Source organism: Taudactylus pleione, unplaced genomic scaffold (genome assembly GCF_031769625.1).
Source record: "Taudactylus pleione unplaced genomic scaffold, aTauple2 ptg000934l, whole genome shotgun sequence".
Lineage (NCBI taxonomy): Eukaryota > Metazoa > Chordata > Amphibia > Anura > Myobatrachidae > Taudactylus > Taudactylus pleione.
The window spans coordinates 2,515,583-2,539,300 of NW_028285335.1; the positions used below are offsets into that span (position 1 = coordinate 2,515,583).

At 44.6% G+C, this 23,718-nt stretch overlaps 1 protein-coding gene across 1 annotated transcript in view; it reads left to right on the forward strand.

Moving 5' to 3' along the window:
• The window catches only part of GXYLT2 (glucoside xylosyltransferase 2), a 40,665-nt gene that overhangs the window by 14,678 nt on the left and 2,269 nt on the right, over window positions 1–23,718 (forward strand). Inside the window, exons 2-6 of the mRNA XM_088459762.1 lie at window positions 2,043–2,226; window positions 4,303–4,434; window positions 11,460–11,711; window positions 19,143–19,266; window positions 20,070–20,242. Coding sequence (XP_088315888.1) covers window positions 2,043–2,226; window positions 4,303–4,434; window positions 11,460–11,711; window positions 19,143–19,266; window positions 20,070–20,242 — 865 coding nt within the window. The remainder of the gene's footprint in view (window positions 1–2,042; window positions 2,227–4,302; window positions 4,435–11,459; window positions 11,712–19,142; window positions 19,267–20,069; window positions 20,243–23,718) is intronic.

Here is a 23,718-nt window from a genome sequence, read left to right on the forward strand (position 1 = left end):
ATTGCTTTGATTTTGATACATTGTAGTTAGATAATGAAAACAATCTGCAAAATTTTTTGGCTTTGGAATAAAGTATCAGTGTCTATATGATATGTAACCTGTGGAATAATGACTGTTGTGGACATGGAAAGTGTTGTGTTGTGTAGGGAGTGTTTTGCTGTGTTGTACTAACAGCTTTCTGCTGTTAGTGATCTGAATGAAAAGTAATTATCTGTGTGTTACTGCAGATGTATTCTGAATGCTATCCCCTCACATCTCCGCCTTCCACCCCACCCCTCGCTTCCAACACCCTCCGCCCCCCCCCCCAAAAAAACTGACTTATTACAGGTAAAATGAGCTTCATATAAGGTCCTATCAGCATAGGCACAAAAAAACCCTACAGAACTGCTGTAGACCTATTGTCACCCAAATTGGTAATATCTAAATATTTGATGATAATGGAATTTATTATATTAAGTCAAACATAACGCAGCCCATCAAGAAATTGTGTTTGTAAATTGAAGCCTATTTTGCCATCCTTACACCCCAGTGCTAACATGCACGGCCCAGAAACAGAATGTAAGGTAGATTTATGAAACCTTCTAAAGAGTACAAGTGAACCGTGTTGCCCATAGCAACCAATCAGATTGTAGCTAACACTTAATAAAATGTACTGCAGAAATTATAGCTAGAATCTGATTGGTTGCAACAAGACTGATCCGACTGCCTGAAAGTCTGGCCAAGCAGCTCTGCCTCCAGGAGGTCTGCTCGGCCGCACTGCAGAGATGGGGCGTGCTGTGAGGCCACGCCCCCATGACTCACCACACGCCCATGTGACTTGCAACACGCACCACTTAGGTGTGGCAACGTCCCTTAATGAATGCCGGGCCGAATTACAGCTGCAGTCTGTCCCTAGGTTGCTATGGGCAACAACCCCACTTGTCCTTTTGGGAAGGTTGAATAACTATCTCCATGAGTCTGTCACGTGTTCTGACACCAAGGGATCTATGTACAATGCCTTGGAGAGAGGTGAGGGTCTATTTACTATGCCTTGGATGGAGATAAATTTGACGGAGATAAAGTACCAACCAACCAGCTCCTAACTCATTTTTCAAACACAGCCTGTGACATGGCAGTTAGGAGTTGATTGGCTGGTCCTTTATCTCCGTTCACTTTATCTCCATCCAAGGCTTAGTATATAGACCCCCAAGTACCAACCAATCAGCGCCTGTCGTTTTTCAAATACAGCCGGTAAAGTGACATTTAGGAGCTGATTGGTTGGTACTTTATCTCTCTCCAAGGCTTAGGGCCTGATTCAGAGCCACTCGCTCGCGCTGTGCGTTCGCAAGCGGCCCAATGTTCTGCGTATGCTTATGCGCACACTTCATTCTGCGTGTGCGCGAACGACACACTGCGATCGCAACTCTCTCGCTCACCCAGCAAAGACAGCCCAGTGTAATGAGTGACAGGAGAGGCCGTTTGTGGGTGGTAGCAGGGGCAGGACACTAATAACGGGGGGTCGGAGATGCAAACGCAGGCGTGCCTGGGTGTTTCAACGCCGTTTTGGAGGCGTGCATAATTAACAGGCAGCGTCATAGTACACGTCACTTGCCATTTTTTTTACACTGATTTCCTCGCAATGCTTGCGGTAGGGTAAAGCAACCTCAAGCACTGCGTTAGCATCCGATGGTGCTCGATGTACCAATGTTTTAATACAATTCCTGGAGATGACGTGTTGCTGGTGGGCGGCTCTGCCTGTGCGATTGGGCGTACGCATACACAAAGTGGCCGCTCGCTAAGACATGGTGGGCGTGCTTATGCCTTGGCGAGCGATCGCTTCCTGTGGCATCAATTCAAAAAATTTGCATACCCATGTAGCGAGCGTACGCAGATAGCGATCAGGTCTGAATCAGGCCCTTAGTACGTAGACCCCTGAATAACATGCAGCTGTGTGAATGTGCATTAAGAGAGCATTATCCTTCAGTATATCGTCCGCTGGGCCATGGTACTAGAAATCATTACTTTATTTTCTCAGCAATAAATTCAGTTCAATCTCTCTGCAGAGTTCCAGAACGGAAGCCACAAGCGCCAGCCCCCGAGGAATGGATGCACCTTGCAGTTGTGGCCTGTGGGGATCGGGTAGAGGAGACGGTCACCATGCTGAAATCTGCCGTGCTCTTCAGTGTGAAAAAGATCCGATTTCACATATTTGCCGAGGATGCATTAAAGCCAGAGTTTGAACACAAGGTCAGTGAGTAGGAATAATTCCCATATGCAGATGTAAGAGAGAGAGATCCATGGATGATGGGTTTTGATGGTGAATGCAGGCCGGAAAGACAAGCTGGTATTAGCCAGAGGTGCATCTTTTACTCTGAAGTTAGACATTTATAACTAGAAAGTGTTTACATTTATATTTCCCCCCAGAGCAACCAGAAAAATTACACGTCTCGCAGCCCACACATCATTGGTTTTAAACCTGGAGCCCTTTACAGTACAGCTTTTGTGCGTTTACACAGAATAGCTGTAATACATCTCCCAAACTGGGAAAATAAAACAAAACGCACACACACGGACTATAATACTTTTTGTTTCCCTCTGGCACCCAGTGTTGAGGACGATTTAAGATGATGCTTACCGGGATGTAGTCAGCATTCCGGCGGTCGGGATGCAACTGCCGGATCCCGTGCCCAACCCTGCCTACCATCTATTAAGATATATATATATATATATATTAGTATTAAAACCACCTGCCTAATATTGTGCAGGTCTCCTTGTGCCGCCAACACACCTCTGACCCGTTGAGACATGGACTTCACAAGACCTCTGTAGGTGTCTTGTGGTAACTGGCATCCAAGACGTTGGCAGGAGATCATTTATGTCCTGTAAGTTGGGAGGTGGAGCCTCCATGGGTTGGACTTGTATTTCCAGCACATCCCACAGATGCCTGAATAGATTAAGATCTAGGGAATTTGGAGCCCAAGTCAACACCTTGATCTCTGTTATGTTCCTCAAACCATTCCTGAACAATTTTTGCAGTGTAGCAGGGGGCATTATCATGCTGAAAGAGGCCACTGCCATCAGGGAATACCATTGCCATGAAGGGGTGTATTTGGTCTGCAACAATGTTTAGGTAGGTGGTACGTGTCACAGTAACATCCATATGAATGCCAGGACCCAAGGTTATCTTTCCTTGGACAATTTTTTGTAGCTACTAACCACTGCATAACGGGAGCACCCCACAAGACCTGCCATTTTGGAGATGCCCAGTCGTCTAGCCATCACAATGTTCCCCTTGTCAAAGTCGCTCAGATCCTTACGCTTATGCCCATTTTTCCTGCTTCCAACACATCAACTGTAAGAACTGAAGGCCTGATTCAGCAGTGCAATTCACGATTATCGGGAATATGCACGTGTGCAGGACCCATGCTGCGAGTGTACAGAATGGGTCCTGTTAAGACGCACGCAAGCCCTTGAATGCCTCTGCCTGATTGACAGGCAGAGGCATTTAAGGGTCGGTGCCGGGGCGGTATCGGCCGGCGTTCCTGGAAACAGTACGTGGCTGCCCTGTTTTCCGGAAATGGCCAACTTAGGGACTGCGTGGACGTACGCAAGCCGGACAGCCTGAGTGAGCTTACTCAGCTGGCCGGCCACCATCGCGACCATCGACCACCGATGGTCACGATGGTAATCCCAGCCTGCAACCTCCGTCGGAGTGCCGGGGTCGCAAATGCAGCAGGGGGTGTCATACACCCCCTGCTGCATTTGCATTATTGCAAGGATCGCATTTGCAAAGCTGCCTGCGTGCATATTTCATATACTGTATCTATAGCCTGCGTGCATATATCATATACTGTATCTATAGCCTGCGTGCATATATCATATACTGTATCTATAGCCTCCGTGCATATATCATATACTGTATCTATAGCCTGCGTGCATATTTCATATACTGTATCTATCGCCTCCGTGCAGCTCTGGAATTGCGATCCTTGCTGAATCAGGCCATGGGTGTTCACTTACTGCCTAATAAATCCCACTCTTGACAGGTGCCATTGTAATCAATGTTGTTCACTCCACCTGTCAGTGGTTTTAATGTTATGTCTGATTGGTGTCCACATACATCTAGCCCCCTTGTGCGTTAAACAGACCATCATGGCACAACTCGGTACCGCTGAGCATCTTGATCTTATTCTCAGTAATCTATTTTACCCAAGAAAAATGGGTAATAATGTGTGCACCTCCTACAGCGTTACCTCTAAATATGGTCAAATTACACAGTGTGTTAATTAACCCTACTCGTTTATTTCTTTCCCCCCCCAATAGCTTGCAGAATGGCCACGTCCGTTATCTAGAAAGTTTGACTACAAGATTTACCCAATTTCTTTTTCCGTTGGAAATGCTCAAGAATGGAAGAAATTGTTCAAGCCCTGCGCCTCCCAGCGCCTCTTCCTTCCGGTAAGAGGTTTATCCTTTTCGGCATCTGGTCACCTAGAACTAGCTTCTCATGTATATTTCTGTCTCCTCGCAGCAGAGAATTTTTATTTGATGCTTTATTTAAGCTCTCCTGGCCAGCATATGTTCCCCTGCTTCTGTTCTCTTCCCTGCATGAAGTCCGTGCTTTAAAGACCTAGTCACGAGGTTGGTTACCCTGCCAGGGGTGCAGAGAGGGCTGGGATATGGAATACTGATTCCGACTCTTGTATTCTTCCTCCAAAGGAGAAAGGGTTCCCGTGAGTGAGTGAGAGAGACAGAGTGAGGAAGAACAATGGGATCATTTAAAAGGTTGCGGGGAACTTGCAGGCTTTTTGGTAATTTTTTTATCTTGCTAGATTTCTCAAGCTTCTAGTGGAAACTGTTGTGCTGCAAAAGCTTCATTTGATACGACCTAAGAGCTATGCCAGTAATTAAAGGGATAATTAAAGGGAATTAGTCTAAGCTCCCTATCCTACAAGTACATATCGCACACACACACACCAGGATTCATTTTATTAGAAACCAATTAACCTACCAATATGTTTTTAGTGTGTGGGACAAAAACCATGCAAACGCAGGGAGAACATACAAACTCCACACCAATTAAGTCATGTTCGGTAACTGAACTCGTGACCTCCGTGCTATGAGGCAGTAATACTAACCAGTACGTCACCATGATACACAATAGCCTATTGTTAAAAGTTGGCGCACTGGCACTTAATGATGTTTGCACCAAAGAACAACAAATACCAGCTCTCTCCGCTGTAGTATTCTGCAGCCAGTCACAGAGCTAGAGTAAAGCGACTCTCTTTGCTGGCTTATTACTACCATTTGCATTGCAGCGAGCTATAAAGACCCCTCTCTCTTAAAAGCAAAAGCACAGCACGTCCGTCACTTCATTCTATCAAATGAACAGGCAACGGGTTTTTATAAATGTCCGTGTGAAAGCGCCGCGTGCAGGGGACGGAAGTAACACAACCCCGTGTGAACAAACTCTGCTTGGCTACATTATGTGGCGGGTGGATTAGTTGTCGCACCTGTTATTGGAACTTCTGTGGGACTGAGCCCAGCCCAGCACTGTAAATCCTGATTACTCCCCATCCCACCACTACAGATTAACACTCTCCATGCCGCAGCTAGCAGTCCCTTTCCTCCTGCCCTCCAACATAGGCCCGTATTCAATTAGATGCGAAAAGCCGAGATCCGCAAAAAAGTATCGCCGATTGCGACTTTTCACCTGTCGGAAACTTATCTCCGTATTCAATTCCGTCCGCTTTTCGCGTATGCGGAACGCCAATGCAATGTAATAGGCGAAAAAGATTTGCCTCTGAATAGCAGGAGAAAAGAGGTACATCATTTTTGTTTTGGGGTGTAAAGGTGGGGAAACCACTCAGAACCCCTGGGACAGCCCCCCAAGGGAAAACTGCACCAAAAAATTATTGAAAATGACTTGGGAACACCCCAAAAATTTACTTTGAATTTGGGGGTGAAAAAGCACAAAGTGGGGGGACAAGTTTGCAAACTAGGGAAATAAGGTTCTGGGGTGCTCTAAGAAGGAGTCAAGTGTTTTTGGGATTGCAGGTGCTTTTATGAAGGCGGAATTAACTTTTTTTTAAAACTTCACTTTAGAGACATTAAAAGATGCTAGCACCCATTTTCAGGTACCCCAAATTTGCCAGGACTACTTATTTTCTCCAAAAAATACTGCTTTATGCCATTCTTCACCACTTGTGCAAAGACGCTAATTAGAGGCAATTGTACCAACTTAAGTACCCCAAACAGTTTTATTAGGGCAAATCGGGCACTACTACAGTGATCCCCAATGTTTCTGCATCTATTTGGGGGGGGGGGGGGGGTAAGGCTGATTTCCCCGTTTCTGACACCACTTTCTGCCTGTTCTGACTACGTGTATTGCCGTTTTCACGTACTTTAGAATTGAACAGGGTGAATAGCGGGGACACGCACTATAAGTCTACGCGGCCAAAATACGCGATGTAGGCAAAATGGTCCAGCATGCGAAACTTTATCGCGGGTGCGAAACTAATTAAATACGGCCCATAGAGTCTTATATTGGTTAGTGGTCCAGGCATGTCATATAGTAAAATCACTAAGGACCATATTGTATGGGTATAACTCAATGAATGATGTCTTTTTCCTGTTAAGGGGTACGAGCTTCGTTGCAAGAAATATTGCATTTCTGTAGTAGGTCATTAAAAATTTTAGTTAAAATTTTTAATGAATGTATTTCTGACTTGATTATTGTCATTTTCTTTATTTCAACCCCTATTATTTCAGATATATGATCACTGGCAAATATTCCGTTATTATTAGTAAAGTGCCATGAATGTTGGCCTATTTAGACAATGGCTTCCAGCATGACTACACATGTAAGTTCAGTTGTGGATGGAGTTTTGTCATTTATGATAGAACACAGACTTTTCCTTCTCCCTGATTGGCCGGGTCCCCCAGAGGTATCAGTTGTGCAGCGCTGATCTCCCCGCCTACTAAGGCCGGCTTGTTGCAAATGCACAGGAGTGAGGTACCTCATTTACATATTGGGGCATCATCTAGATTGCCACCTGTGTGAAACAGGAAATTAGATGAAACCAGAGCTGGACATTGGAGCCTTCTGTAGACCCCTGTATTTGGTGGAATGTCATACCCCAGGTAAGTAATGGTGCGTACACACGTAACAATTTTTTGAACGATTTATCTATAACGACGTCGTAATCGTTCAAAAAATCGTTCAGTTTCTGAGTTACAACGATGAGCGAAAATCGTTCAAGCTCGCTCCCATTTGTAGTTCATTTCAGACTGTCCAACATAACGATTTTTATTAAGGGAAGGAACATTTTTCGTTCATCGTTGTAAAAATCGTTCATTACACTTCAAAAAATCGTTCCCTTTTCAAGGGAAAATCTGACAGATAATCTGACAGATAATCGTTGGTTAAAAAATCGTTACGTGTGTATGCACCTTAAGGTATGTTCAATTTATAACTTACTGAACTCCACCCAAAGGAAAATAAAAGGTTGGAGGGCTATGGATATAGGGATTTATACACTAAAGAAAAGTATTGAAAGAAAATAAAAGCCTTATTGATTTGTACGGTGTCGTCAATTTGTCTGGAAGCAGTCGTCCAGTTAGCCTTCAATATTGTCACTGCTGTAATGTACATGTAATGTATATGCAGGAAAAGCAAAATATATAGCCTATATTAACTGGGATCCAGAGTCCGTTCAATGCCAGGATATATTGCTCACTGTACCTGCTGACAGGGAGGAGGGAAGCAGTCAGTATACCTTGGCCTTTCTGTGTTCCCTGTGAAAAAGCTTATATTGCTTTCTATCTTTTTTCAACGTGTTTTTTTTTTTGTCGCCCAAAATTTGCGCGCTCGATTTTCGCCAAAGTACGCAACACAAATTTATTTTCTGGTAATTTATTATTAGGGAGGCTGTCCAAAGGGTTCTGAAAGAAATCCCCACATTTTTAGACGAAAATAGGGATTTTACTTTTTTTTTTCAACTGGTCTGGGATGGAGAAAACTTTTCTCCAGTTTTTTTTCACCTGTTGCCATTTTCACCTGTGTTTTTTTTTTTTTTTCAAAAACAGCCGTTTTTGCCGCTAATTGAATACGGCCCCAAGTCAGGATGTCTGTCGGGATTCTCAGCGCCGGCATGCCATGCCCAACCCATATATCAACAGAGAGACCAAATCTGTTTCCATTGCCTGGGAGATTCATTTGTATCCAATGTAGAGAACGCAGCAGAGCTTGTTGTATCCAAGGGCAGCAAAAATAATCAGTGCTGGCTGATGGCATAAATAGTTAAAAGTAAATAATAAAATAGAAGGTAGAGAAGAAAGCCAGATAAATAATCTATTTAGTACAAAATTTCACATAAACATGTACAGTTATACATATGGTAATAATCAGTGCTTGGGAAACTCCTTTAAGTATTACTGTCCCTTAAAAAGCAGATCTGTCAATCCGAATTCTGGATACAGTACTGTAAACCCATACGTCACTATTACATGGAGTCGCTATTAAATACACATTTTAATATGATCAACGTTCTGCGACAAGTAAAGTATCCAACGTTCTGACTATGGATTAAGAATGAAATTAATAGGAGTCTAAAGATATCTCTGGGATATAATAACTGAAGCGTTCCTTTCCTTCGGGGTGCGTTAAATGCTGTGTGCTCGTCTCACAAGCTGGGATTGATGCCGGGAGAGATTGCGGCTCATGCGACTCAGAGATAATTACGTATCGCATTGAAGTGTTTTGCTCGGCAAAGCAGCTGTTAGCCTGAATGCGCGAAGGTTAATTGCTGTGTTTTCCCCAGTAATATTGCGCCCTTTTATCTACCTCCCATAGTGAAAAGAAAAAATACGTCTTCCAATATCTCACTCCTCTGTCTGCTAAACACCGAGAAGTGATACATTTTGGAAATATTCAATTTAAAACACGCTGTTTGATTATGGTCGTCGCCTTTTTCTAATGATAACTGTTGCTTTATACATTTCTATGTTTTATGCTTTTGTAAGCTATTTTTTTTATTGCTACTTTGTTCACATATGTTACTAATGTCCAGGGACAATCCCATATTTTAATGATTTGAAATTGGAATATAAAGCCACAACTACACCATTCCCAGCCTCTGTCCCCTGCCTAAAATAAAGTGTTCCCCCTTTACACATAGAAGAACTAAGAGGGAGATGTAGCAACCAATCAGCTTCTACCTATGATTTTTTAGAATGTACTTGATAGATGCTACCTCGAAGCTGGTTGCTATGGGTAACGTCTCCAACTGTCCACTGTTTAAACCAGGGATAGGTAACCTGATTGACTTCGGGGGCCACATTGAATGGCGCTGTACTCTTCAAAGGGGCTGCACATTACGATTACTCCCAGTAGTAGTTGAAATCAATATATTTGATCAATGAACAAGATATCATTAGGCCTTTTAAATAAGAATTATAAGCTATAACAAACAAATATGACCACAAGGAGGAGTAGCTGGGGAACGCAAGTGAGGAATCGAATATGTTTCAATAATTCTTTTTCTTACCCTCTCCCTTACTAGTTCTTTGGTGGTGGATCATGTCTCTCTGCCCTTTCCCATATTCAGTTCAGCAGCTTCCATGTGCTTCTTATCGGCAGGGATCCTGCTGGGACTTATGTAAATATCTTTGAGTATCAGTTGAGGGATTGAATGTACTTGTCAGACAGATAGCCAGATCCTCAGTTCCAGCTGTCGCTTCCATCCAGACCATCACATCCCTCCTTTTGGTGCTTACAGATATTGACAGAAACAGACAAATCTCAGATGCACAACTCCAAATTATTGATAATATATAAATGCAATAAAATGTTGTAATCAATAGAGGTTTTTAGCATAATCATGGCCAAGGTTATGGGCCTACCCACCATATCCAGGTAACCTCTTTAGGGTAGGTCCCTAACATACTAGGGTTCAAATCCAAAGCGTAGGACACCCCCAAACTGGCCCAGCTAAGCTGCCCCAGGGCACCGCCATAGTAAGAAAAGTGCAGTGTAAAGAGATAGTTAAGAGCAGCCACAGCTGCATATAAAGAATGAAAATAAAAAAGTGAAGTACATATATATTAAACACAGTGAAGGGTTAAAATGTGTTATAAAAGAAAAATGTGTTATAATGCGGTGCCCTGAAACAGATCCAACCAAAGCAATCCAGGGGGACCCATGCCCCAAAAATAAACCAAAGTTGCACTACAGTATATAACTTGTAGGACTTACCTAGAATTGTGCCTAATACAGTGTGTATAAACATTACCAGACTCCATGGTTTTAAACCAATAAGGAAGGGTGCTAATCCAGACTGAGGGCGTCTACTTTCCCTCAGAAGTGCAATAAAGCACCTTAATTGGAGTATATGGGAAAGCTTCCTGGACTGGGGCAGCTTAGTTGGGCCACTTTGGGAGGTCCTGCGCTCTGGATTTGAACCCTAGTATGTTAGGAACCTACCCTAAAGAGGTTACCTGGATATGGTGGGTAGGCCCATAACCTTGGCCATGATTATGCTAAAAACCTCTATTGATTGCAACATTTTATTGCTTTTATATATTATCAATAATTTGTAGTTGTACACCTGAGATTTGTCTGTTTCTGTGCCTGCAATTAGTCTCATCAGGTAGCCCCTCCCATTATATATATATATATATATATATATATATATATATATATATATATATATTCAGGTTGTGCAGTCCAAGAATCTTTCCCAGATATTGACAGAAGTTGACCAGAAGTCCTCACTGATTGGGCAGCCCACCTAGCGTAATGGTTAACATCACTGCCTCACAGCACTGAGGTCTTGGGTTTGATCCCAATCATATAGAGTGTAAGCTCCACTGAGGCAGGGATTGATGTGGCTGACCAAATGATTCTCTGTGGAGCACTGTGGTGTGCGCTATATGAATAACTGATAATAAATAATCACAAAGGGGGAGATTTATCAAAGCTTTGAAAGAGATAAAGCGGAGAGAGATGGGCCAGATGTACTAAGCTCTGAAAAGTCAATCAGTCGATCAGCTCCCAACTGTCATTTTTCAAACACAGCCTGTAACATGACAGTTGGGAGCTGAGTGGCTGGTTGTTTATCACTCTCCAGTTTATCACTTTCAGAGCTTAGTACATCTATTTACCAACCAATCAGCTCCTAACTGACATTTTTCAAACAGCCTGTACACTGCCAGTAAGAAGCTGACTGGTTGGTACTTCATATCTTTCTGCTTTATTTCTCTACAAGCTTTGATAAGTCTCCACCTTAATATGGAACCTCCTGAGTTGAGAAAACAGCTGGCGTTCTGCGGGAGACGCCATTACTGGTGTGTGATTGGATGGGAGGGGGTTTAAAAAAAAAAAAAAAAGAAAAGCTGATTGAAGTTGAACGCTAATTTGCAAATGGACATTCGTACAATGAAAATGAACCAGGTTGACTAACACAATTGTTCTTAATAAGCAGATGATCCTGCAAGATGTGGACTCTTTGCTGTACGTAGACACCGATGTCCTGTTCCTGAGGCCTCTGGATGACATCTGGGATTTTCTGAAGCACTTCAATAGCACCCAGCTGGCAGCGATGGCTCCCGAACACGAGGTCCCAAAGATTGGGTGGTATAGCCGCTTCGCTCGACACCCGTTCTACGGCTCGACGGGAGTCAACTCTGGGGTCATGCTGATGAATCTGACTCGTATCAGGAATCAACAGTTCAAGGTAAAAGGCATAACACTCAGTGTGTCAAAATATAGAAGATAAATCAGGGCCTTAAACAGGCAACACACATTCTTCATGCTCTTTTGTATAAAATGTACCGGGAGGGATGAGTGAGCTTAATATGTCCAGCACGGAGGGGAGTAGTCACGTATGATTGAATACGTGACATGTTAATGGTTCCTACCACAGACCGGATAGAAAGATATTTCATGGAAGACAAGAGAATGAGAGGCGTAATAGCAAGTACTGTTGGTAGGAGAAGAAATACATTACAGGGTCTATAAAGTCTCATAGCCTCAATTATAGAGGTCAGCATAGTACAGTAGTTCCTTAAAGACAAATGCTGATTTAAAAAAAAAAAAACACTATAATCAGATCTGTTTGGTAATATTGCTGTTATATATTGTGCCCAGTAGTTACTTAGTAACGTCGTCATAATACGTATTTATACAGTAAATTACCCAGAATGTATTATTTCCTCATTCCTGAGATGTGGGGCTTTTAAAATATGTATTTTTCAGGCCTCACTCCTTGTTAGAGTCTGTAGTCAGCCATCATGGTAGACTGGCTGCACTATGTAGGAACTCACCAGCAAGCTTGGACTTCTCTTGTCCTGCTAGTGTGTGGAGAAAGGTGGGGCAAAGTACTGATAGTAACAAGGGAATCACAAATGCGAGTCAGTGGCTTGTTTTGTCATAAGTATCCATGGGCATTTATTTACCTTGCTTATTGTGCCCTGCTGTCTCTTGCTCCTTGCTGCTGGTTTTATACCTATGCCTCATCCCTAATCCCCTCTGCTGGCCCTGCCCTAATCCCCTCTGCTGGCCCTGCCCTAATCCCCTCTGCTGGCCCTGCCCTAATCCCCTCTGCTGGCCCTGCCCTGATCCCCTCCGCTGGCCCTGCCCTGATCCCCTCCGCTGGCCCTGCCCTGATCCCCTCCGCTGGCCCTGCCCTGATCCCCTCCGCTGGCCCTGCCCTGATCCCCTCCGCTGGCCCTGCCCTGATCTCCTCCGCTGGCCCTGCCCTGATCTCCTCCGCTGGCCCTGCCCTGATCTCCTCCGCTGGCCCTGCTCTGATCTCCTCTGCTGGCCCTGCTCTGCTCTGATCTCCTCTGCTGGCCCTGCTCTGCTCTGCTCTCCTCCGCTGGCCCTGCTCTGCTCTCCTCCGCTGGCCCTGCTCTGCTCTGCTCTCCTCCGCTGGCCCTGCTCTGCTCTGATCTCCTCCGCTGGCCCTGCTCTGCTCTGATCTCCTCCGCTGGCCCTGCTCTGCTCTGCTCTCCTCCGCTGGCCCTGCTCTGCTCTGCTCTCCTCCGCTGGCCCTGCTCTGCTCTGATCTCCTCCGCTGGCCCTGCTCTGCTCTGATCTCCTCCGCTGGCCCTGCTCTGCTCTGATCTCCTCCGCTGGCCCTGCTCTGCTCTGATCTCCTCCGCTGGCCCTGCTCTGCTCTGATCTCCTCCGCTGGCCCTGCTCTGCTCTGATCTCCTCCGCTGGCCCTGCTCTGCTCTGATCTCCTCCGCTGGCCCTGCTCTGCTCTGATCTCCTCCGCTGGCCCTGCTCTGCTCTGATCTCCTCCGCTGGCCCTGCTCTGCTCTGATCTCCTCCGCTGGCCCTGCTCTGCTCTGATCTCCTCCGCTGGCCCTGCTCTGCTCTGATCTCCTCCGCTGGCCCTGCTCTGCTCTGATCTCCTCCGCTGGCCCTGCTCTGCTCTGATCTCCTCCGCTGGCCCTGCTCTGCTCTGATCTCCTCCGCTGGCCCTGCTCTGCTCTGATCTCCTCCGCTGGCCCTGCTCTGCTCTGATCTCCTCCGCTGGCCCTGCTCTGCTCTGGTCTCCTCCGCTGGCCCTGCTCTGCTCTGGTCTCCTCTGCTGGCCCTGCTCTCCTCTGCTGGCCCTGCTCTGCTTTCCTCTGCTGGCCCTGCTCTGCTCTCCTCTGCTGGCTCTGCTCTGCTCTCCTCTGCTGGCTCTGCTCTGCTCTCCTCTTGAGTGTTCTAATCGCTAATGGAGCAATGTGCATAAACCATGTCCTTGTTCGCCATTGTATTATGTTGTAAGTCACTGGTTTCTCGTTCACTTATTTATTTTATCTACTTTGTAAGGTGCTGCGAAACACTTGTGGCGCCATATAAATAAAGTATGATAATAATAATTAGACTTCGGTACATGTGGGAGCTAGGGTTAGGATTAAACTGTGTATGGGCTAGTTTAGGGTGAGACGTAAGGAAGAGATGCTATCACATCCAACAGTGAACTCCTCCAGATTCTTCTAAATGCTTACCCTCAATTGGTCCACAAGCAATTGCTTTAGAGGGAAGATAACAGCTTTCCTAAACCTATAATATGACTAATTATATTAATCACTTGTAATCCAGTGTGGCCGATAGCATGATTTGGCTCCCGAGGATCAGACTATCTTGCTTTAGGCAGGTAAGGTATTGACTGAAATGGCTGGCATGTAATTGGTAGTACCCAAAAGTGTATCTCCTTTTCAAGTGACTTTTTTGCATGTTGTCCCTATGGAGCTGGGAACTTTTTCTGGAATCATTTCAGTGTGACATATTTGTGGCAGATGTCATATTGAGGGGCAGCTGTATCTAAGGGGTCTATTTACTAAGCAGTGTTAGGAGACAGAGTGAAAGTGATATGAAAGTGATAAGGTGCCAGCCAATCAGCTCCCAACTGTCATCTCACAGGCTGTGTTTGAAAAATGGCAGTTAGGAGCTGATTGGCTGGCACCTTATCACTTTTCACTCTATCTCCTAACACTGCTTAGTAAATAGACCCCTTAGCTTCTAAAGACGACAAGTGGAGGCCTTGCCCATAGCAACCAATCGGCTTGTAATTATCATTTTATAGAATGTACTTGATAAATAATAGCTATAATCTGATTGGTTGCTTAGGGCAACTTTTCCATCTGTCCTCTTTAGAAGGTTGAATACATCTCCCCCTTAAGTCTTCAGTCATGTCCCTTTCAGACATACAGAGATTTTACGTGTTTTTGGTCTGCCTCGGACAAAATTCCTGGGTCTCCTGAATGTCTGAAAGGCACCAACCCGGGAGCAATTTCATGGGATGCCGCCCGTGCAATTGACCGGGGTATTTCCTGCGACTTAAATCCAGGGAGGACAACCCTGCTCAAGTGAATGGTGCAACCCGGGATTTTACCCCCAGGCCGCACCTAGCAGCCTCTGATTGGTCGGCTAGGGCTGCCTGCTGCATGATGATGACATCATCAGCGGCAGTCGGAGAGGGAGAGAGACGCCACGCATGCAATGATACACGTGGTAAGTGCGCTCTACCGCAGGTGCTGCCTATAGTGTGTGTGTTGGGTGCCCAGGTGGCTGCTGCCTATAGTGTGTGTTGGGTTTAAACCTGTCATGCACCTGGTGGAGTGCCCCTGTGCTGCAAGGAGTCCTTATCAGTAGTGTATCAGGAGTCACTGTACTGCTTCCCTTATCCTTGGAATTCTAATAGGTACCTGTAAAAGCGTCCACTTCTGACAAAACTGTGAAAAACTATGTAAACCAGTGTTAGCTAACCTTGACACTCCAGCTGTTGTGGAACTATATATCCCAGCATGCCCTGCCACAGTTTTAGCATGCCCTAATAGCAAAACTGTAGCAGTGCATGCTGGGTTATGTAGTTCCATAACAGCTGGAGTGTCAAGGTTAGCCAACACTGGTGTAAACAATAAAAAACTCTGCTTATGTCTGAAAGGGGTCGACCTGGGAATTTCCCAGGTCTCAGGTTTAGTGTGAAAGGGGGTCTTGCAGTGATCGCAGTGAATGACAAAATATGTGGGTCTAGGGACCCTCCACTTTAAAAAAAAAAAAAAAAAAAAATGGGGTCCTACCTGACCATTTCTGGGCCCCAAGGAAAGGGTTAGGGTGAAGATTAGGGTTAGAAAACAAAAAAAATCGTGTGCGACCATTTTCATGTCGACCATTTTGTACCTGACTGCCTTCTTCCATTTAGTGTGTCGACCTTTTGCCCATGTCGATCTATTGTATGTCTAACATCTGGGGGTAAATTTACTAAAGTGAGAGTTTTTAGAAGTGAGTTTTAAAAGTGATGTTGCCCATAGCAACCAATCAGATTCTAGCTATTATCTTCTAGAAGGTGCTAGTTAAATGTTAAGTAGAATCTGATTGGTTGCTATGGCCAACATCACTTTTAAAACTCTCTTCTAAAAACTCTCACTTTAAATTTACCCCCTGGTGTCTATCTAGACATTGTCGACCTTTTTCATGTATATCTATTATACCACACCCATGAGATCGAGTTACCAAAAGGGAATTACGAAAAATGTGTCTTTGAGTTTAATAATTGCGATATGTCTCAGGCATGAGCTCGCCCTTGATTTCCTCAGAATATATGTATCGTGCTAGAAATAAGGGGATTTAGCTATTTCTCTGTCCTACTATATGTACATTACATAAGAGAGGATTTTACAGCACTACATATTATACTGACAGTATAAAAAAGGAGGAAATCTACAGCACTACTGCCATAAACCAATATACCGGTGAGCTGTAAAGCCTGACTACAATAGCTGATAAAGTACAGACCCCGCATTGTAAATCACAGGCACCTGGGCACTGAGCCAGTCTGTCAGCGCTACATTGTGACAGTGATGTTCCGGGTCGGCAGCATCGTCTCTCAAGGTGAACATCAGCGCTCATGTCCCCACTGGACTGAAACGTGGAGAACAATAGGGAGATCTACAGCACATTCCTCTGCTCCTGTCAGTGTTATTTACTGTTACACACAGGATAATAGTGTACTGAATGCACCAGGCCTGAGGGGAGATAATCAGTGCATATAAATTATACTTGTCTGCTCGCTGTTGGCATATGCATTTCTTGGGGTTATTACCACTCGGTTATGATGACTACACAAGTATTCATTGCTTCTGCATTTTCACATTTTATGCCTAATACAGAGGTAGCTGCAATGTCATTGTCGGGCGCAAGCAGACGATGTTATCAAGCTGTGCATGCGTCCGAGTCGCACCGTCCTTGCGTCCCGATAGTTACTGCCTGGGAAAGCAGTTTGGACGCAGAGAGGGGGGATTTCAGTGGGCGTTCCTGGGAGGTAGCAGGGTAGCCAGATGCCAACGTGTCCCGATCAATTTTTTTGCACCGATTTCAGCGGCCATGTTCAGACGGACATTTGGCTTGTACTTTTTACAGCAAAACGCATTATAAGATGGCGTAGACGGCAGGAGTCTGCTGGACATGCATATTCGGAGGTTTCCTGGCATAGCCATTGTCCACACAAACATTTGTTTTGTTTTTGTTTTGCAAAAGGCAGCATTTATCCACCACCTTTCTGCGGATATACTTGTCGTGCTTTCTAGATAAGACACATTTCATGGGGAAAATTGTATTCATAGGCGTAGCTGAACTAATGTCAATTAAAATTTAAAGTTACCAATTGTAAAACCGACAGCCCCGATGCCTCCTTATTGTCGTGAGTTGTGTAAGGATTACATGAGGCTCCACAGAATATTGAGAGTTGTGATTGATTGTGATGCTATTAATGTGACAGCACACATGACGTCAAGCAGGGCCAGATTAGGGTATGTGGGGGCACCTACCAATTAAATTGTCAGTAAGATATGCTGGCGATGTTATTCAAAAGTATAATGTTAATCAAAAGTTATGCGACGCTGATAGTGTAGAAAGTAAAGTGTATAAAATAAATAAAGTTAGCATGAACCCTAAAGTATGAGCGACACCTGTAAATAGAATATAACACATATAAGAATAAACCACTAATGTTTATAGGCTCTTTTTAGAACAAATTTAGTGATGACCGGGTAGGGCAGATAATGTCCATTAGGCTCCGGTAGGATGTTGGTCTGTCCCTAAGGCTATCCCTACCTTGTGCCCAACGGGTGATGCTTGATATTCAGCATCACCCGCCTCTGGCAGGATAAAAGATGGAGAGAAGTGCAACAAAACAGTTGGCGGGTAAGGGGCAAAGAGGGCACGCTGAGAAGGAGTGTACCTTTATTTACAATAATCAGTATACCCTTACTGTCCAATTGGATGCCCGCAGGCCGGTTTCTGTGCCCCCACTATCTCCGACAACCTCCATCCACTGGTATACCATCTCATTTTTTTTTAAATGGTTCTCATTTTGCAACCGCATTGTTGCGACATAAATAGCTGAACAGCGCTGCCCCATTTTGCATATTTTTGAGAGTGGGCAGCTGTATTGTTTTCTCTGCCTATATGCAACAGAATATCCAAAGACTCCATGTTATCAGTGACATCTAGTGGGCAGATAATCATGAAATGTTGCAGCGCTTCATTTGGTCTAATGAGCAATAATATTTTGAAAGCAACATGACAGCTCCTATTTATTTTCTGGGCAGAATAACAGGTTAACAGAGAATGTATGATACGTCATTGTTTAGTCGTTGTGGAAGTGTGGTGGTAGCCGGGCAAGTGCAGCTGTAGCGCCACCATAGTAGCATACCCATCAATATTGTTAAAAAAGTGGAACAAAACTGTACACCCTTCTATAATCTTTGCCCGCAGAGTGGAAATGTGAGCTCATTCTAAAACACAGTGCTGCCCGGACTTCAGATGGCCCCCGGGTGCTGTGAGGGGCGGGGCCACTGGAGGCGCCACGGTTACACCTCGTCAGTGTTCTCCCCAGGCTGTTTTCTGCGGGCGCATCGCCCAGCAGAAACAGCCTGCCGCCCGGCACTTTTCCCCGCTGACCCCCACTGTGGAACGCTGGCCTCTGAAGTGACCGGAGGCTAAAGAAGCCTCCGATCACTTCAGAGGCCAGCGTTCCTAGTGATGCACTGCGCGGGTGATGTCATGACGTCACCTGCGACGTGAGGAGCCTGCCCCGCGCGCCTGCTGGATCTAGTTAGATCCAGTCAGCGCTAGGCAGCAGGAGCGGCCAGCAAGTAAAGGTAAGTGCCAGGCTGGGGCCAGGACCAGTCTGGGGGCACTGCATAAGGGACACTATTAAACCTGGGGGCATTGCATAAGGGGCCAGCCTGGGGGCACTGCATAATGGACACTATTTAAGCCTGGGGGCACTGCATAAGGGGCCAGCCTGGGGGCACTGCATAAGGGACACTATTTAAGCCTGGGGGCACTGCATAAGGGGCCAGCCTGGGGCACTGCATAATGGACACTATTTAAGCCTGGGGGCACTGCATAAGGGACCAGTCTGTGGGCTACTTTTGGATGCCACATGGCTGGAAAAAATTTCTGTGGAGAACACTGCCCGTTGTATACATTACTATGATACGCTCACCGGTGGGGCAATAATTGTGGCGTTGCAGGCCAGGGGAGCGTGATTACGTCTCTCCTGTACTCCCGTGCCCCACAGAGGCCCGAATAATCTGTACCTGCTACCTCCCTTTTGGTGACCCTGCTAATACACAGATCTGATTTTTGCTTTTTGCAGAACAACATGATCCCGGCCGGTCTGTCTTGGGGAGAGATGCTTCATCCGCTGTATCAGAAATACAAAAACTACATCACTTGGGGAGACCAGGACTTGCTTAATATTATATTTTATTTTAACCCAGGTATGTAGGAATCACAACTGTTTGTGAATAGAGGGAGTCCCTAACTGGTTAAAAGTAATATACTTTTATAGGCAGTGTACATTATATCCTTGGCAGCAAGTTACTTGGAAACCTATTACAACTCTCTAAGTATGAATGGAGAGTGGGTGCCGGGGGAAAACTGGCAGCATTTTCAATGTACCCACCACCTCCCCTATTGCAGGATTGCTAGTAAAAATGAATGGAGAAAGCAATGAAATAAATTCCCTATAGACAGACAGAGTGTTACTGTGTATAAAACCACAATTGGCAGAGACTTAAAGGGATGTTGAGAACCCTCTTCAGTGCAGCACTTGAAAATATCTCAAACTATAGTTTATGCTAAATTCTAAGTTTATGAAAGAAGAGAAGTTTTTCTGACTGTAAGTCCTTTTGGTAACTCTCAGGGGTCTTTGTACTAAGCAGTGTTAGGAGACAGAGAGGAAAGTGATAAGGTGCCAGCCAATCAGCTCCCAACTGTCATTTTTCAAACACAGCCTGTGAGATGACAGTTGGGAGCTGATTGGCTGGCACCTTATCACTTTCTTATCACTTTTCACTCTGTCTCCTAAAACTGCTTAGTAAATAGACCCCTCAGACTCACTCTAACTGTGCTTCACCACGCAGAACTACGCATATTTGTGCGGGCAACATGGGCTTAGCCGTGTGTACCGGGATCAGTGTTAGTGCTGAAAGTATTGTGCGTTGTGTGTTGATATTGGTCACTGCTTGTATTTAACATCTACATTTTATTTATTTTTTAAATTTTGTTATTTCTATTTCAGAGAACCTGTATGTGTTCCCGTGCCAGTGGAATTATCGACCTGACCACTGCATGTACGGCAGTAACTGTAAGTCGGCCGAGGAAGATGGTGTCTACATTCTCCACGGCAACAGAGGGGTATACCATGACGACAAGCAGCCGGCTTTCAAAGCGTTCTATGAAGTCATTCGAGATGTGAGTTTCCTTTTCACATCTTGTTTTTGTTCAATCCTTTCTCTCCTTTTTTTTTTTTTTTTTTTTTTATTATTCTAAAAGGAAAGGAAAACTTTTAATATAATTTCTGCTAGATGCCTTCACTGTATATTTCAATAAATATATATTAAGAGGCATTGATATGAGAAGACATAATCTATATTGTGTAATAGGATGCAGTTGTGTTCACTGAGTAAAGGCAGGTATCCACTACCCGATTAAAATGAGCGACTGAACGATAACGTTATCGTTCAATCATTCATTAATCGTTCACAGATCGCAGCATGAAAATGTTGAAATCGATCAGCGATACGCGCTACTGCTGGTCGTTTTTGACATCTATCATCGCCCGAACATGCTGGTCAATCTGCCAATAACGACAGTTTGCCCATGTTCAGGGATGAGGGAGGGTGCCTGCACTGAACGACTGATCATTCACTGTAGGCACAGCGCAGACTGTGAAACGACTGCATAATTACAATGACGTAACCGTGCAGTCTTTTTGCAGTCTGCTAGTGGATGTGCCCCTTTAGTCTGCGTAACACCAAAGGACAAGAAAACAAGCAGCAGCTTGGATTATCTGAATGCCTTGCTGCAGGAGAGTATGCACAACTACAAACCAATAAGCGAAAGTTGTTTGAGTGTGGACAGTCCCTTTAAAATAAAGGTTAATATTAGATTAATATCTGAAATATTTTATATATATATATATATATATATATATATATATATATATATATATATATGCTAGTAATACCCCTTTTACACCAGAGCAAAAACCTGGGATTTTGCTGGGTCTACCTGGGATTTTGCTGGGTCTACCTGGTCGCAGCTCAGTGTAAAAGGGTCCCTGAAAAATAACCTGGGTCAAGTGACCCAGCAATCCAACCCAGGTAGCTACCAGGGATGGACCCAGGTAATGGTGCAGAGTAAACGGTGCGACCCGGGTTATCCGACCTGGGTCATGCCTAAAATGAGCTGATAGGTGGTTGTGGAGCAGTCACCTCCCACTTTCTATGACCTCACAGGTTTAGCAGGGCAGACCTGAGTTCAGTGTGAATAGAGCTGACCTGGGAGTAACCCAGATCGAAGTTGTAGTGTAAATGGGGTCTGACCTGGGTTGGAACCATGTCCAAAAGCCCAGGTCGGACCCGGGTTTTTGGTGGAAAAGAGGTATTAGTGATAAAAATAAGGTCATCTCGTTGGCATGTAATGACAGTTGGTATGACCTCTGAACCATCCCACCAGTCTCAGTGGGGGCGATTCAATTCAGTGCGATGCTGAATAGCCCGGGAGGGAGCTCCCGGGACTATTCAAATCAGCGCGCTGTTAAGTCGGAGAATGCCGGTTCTCGCGACTTAACCTGGGTGTTTAGTCGCGAGAACTGCCATTCTCCGACTAAAGTGCTGGCTGCGCTGATGTTAGCGGTGCGCTAAGCCGGGAAACAGCCGCGCTGCCGGCACTTTTGTCGGATTTCTCCTTTAGTCGGACCAAACATCACGCTAAATTGAATAGCGTCGGGAGCTATTCATCATCGCTTTGAATTTAATCGGCCAGTGATGTTACTTTCAGAGAGTTCCAGCATAACACATATCTACAGTCTCCAAACACTTCTGTTATTTCCCATACTTACTCCCCACATACCGCCATGTGATGATGAAAACACAGACACTCCTGTTAATCTCCCAATAACAACATAACAGCAATATCCACAACCTAAAATGGAACACCCTAAACAAAAGAATAGAAGAAAGGAAAAAAGCACATGGGGGATGCACAGGCCACATATAGGGCCATACTCAATATGGGGTGAAAAGTCCGTTTTCACCTGTTTCAATTTTCACCATATTCAATTTCAAAGACTTTTCGCCGGTGCGAAAAGTCTTTGTTAAAAAATGGGGATAACTTTTCTCCATGTAATACATCGTGAAAAAAAGTGCAGAATTGGGGTTTTGAGGTGCAGAATAAAAAAACATAGCTTGCAGCCTCTTTAATGTCCCCTAAAAGTAATCTGTGTCAAAATTTTTTTTAAAAACCCTCAGGACACCCCAGAAAATTTACTTTCATTTTGGGGGCGCAAAAAAAATCTTGGGAAACATAGTTTTAAACTAACAAAATTGAATTGGGGGGGGGGGGTCCCATGTATGCGGCAGGTGTTTTTTAGAATGCGGCAGGTGCATTTTTGAAGAATTTAAAAAAATTACTACAAGGTCTTAAAAATATGCTTGTACCCATTTTCATGTACCCCAATTTGATGGGACTAGTTATTTCTTCCAAAAAAAGAAAACCTAAGTGCTATTCTAAACCGCTTCTTCTAAATCCGCATTTATGCACCTGTCGCGGCTATTTAAAAACCCTGCCTACCTTCAGCAGGCCAAATGGGGGTACCCATAGTGATCCCCCATGTCAGGACATATTTTGGGGGGTGACAGACTGATTTCCCCAAAAACTGACAGGATTTTTCGCTATTTACCTTTCCGCCGGGTCCCGTTTTCGCTGGATCCTAATTGAATACGGGGATAAGCGGGCACGTGCCCGATACTTTATCCCCTCCTAAAACGGCGATGATGGCGACCTCTGACTTTTCGCCCCATATTGAATATGGCCCATAGAGTGAAACAACGATCTGTAGAGGAGAAAAGGTGAGGAAGTCTGAAAAAGTACAATAGCAAATTTGGAAAGTAAAAAGGTAATGCTAAGGATAATCTATAGAATAAAATCAGGTGTTGAGAAATAGAGCGATGAAGGGATAGAAGAGAGAGATGGAGTAAGATGGGGGAGAGAGAGGAGGAGAAAAAGGGGGGGCTGCAGAAAGGAAAGGAGGAAAGAGAGAAAAAGCCCAGGCACAGCGCCGGGGACCACAAGTTAGTAACTTATAAAATATGATTTAAGACCAAGCAGATCCACTATTTTACATAATATATATTTAATATATGCTAAAGGCTATGCAAAACTGAAAAAAAATAGTTTTAAATAATTGGTGTGTTCACTTAGCTAAATATGTCCATCATACTGTCTATAACTCCTTTGAAGGAGGCTGCCATGTTGGGACTGAGCAGGCAATAAGGGACTGACAGGCAGGCAAACTTGCTCTGTTAGGATTGGCCGATTGAAACACAGGTCCAGGGCTGGTTATACCACACTAGCTCAGATTAGTGTATTCTTAGTTTTCTACCTATATCCAATTCAAATTAGGACATTGTCCTAAAGATGTGGGAGGACACCTGCTGTCTGTAATGGAGGCAGGAGGTAATATGGTACTATTAGAAGTGCTATAGGGAAATGTCACTTTAACGCTGATCTAACATTCATGGTTCAAGTGTGAAATTTTTAATTTGGGGGTTTTGTGATTATGGAAGTAATCCAATCATCTCTAGGGACCTGTACTACTGGGGCTGTAGATGGTCAGGTATCTTAGCTTGTCATGGGAAACCTAAATATATTATGCCAAATGTTGC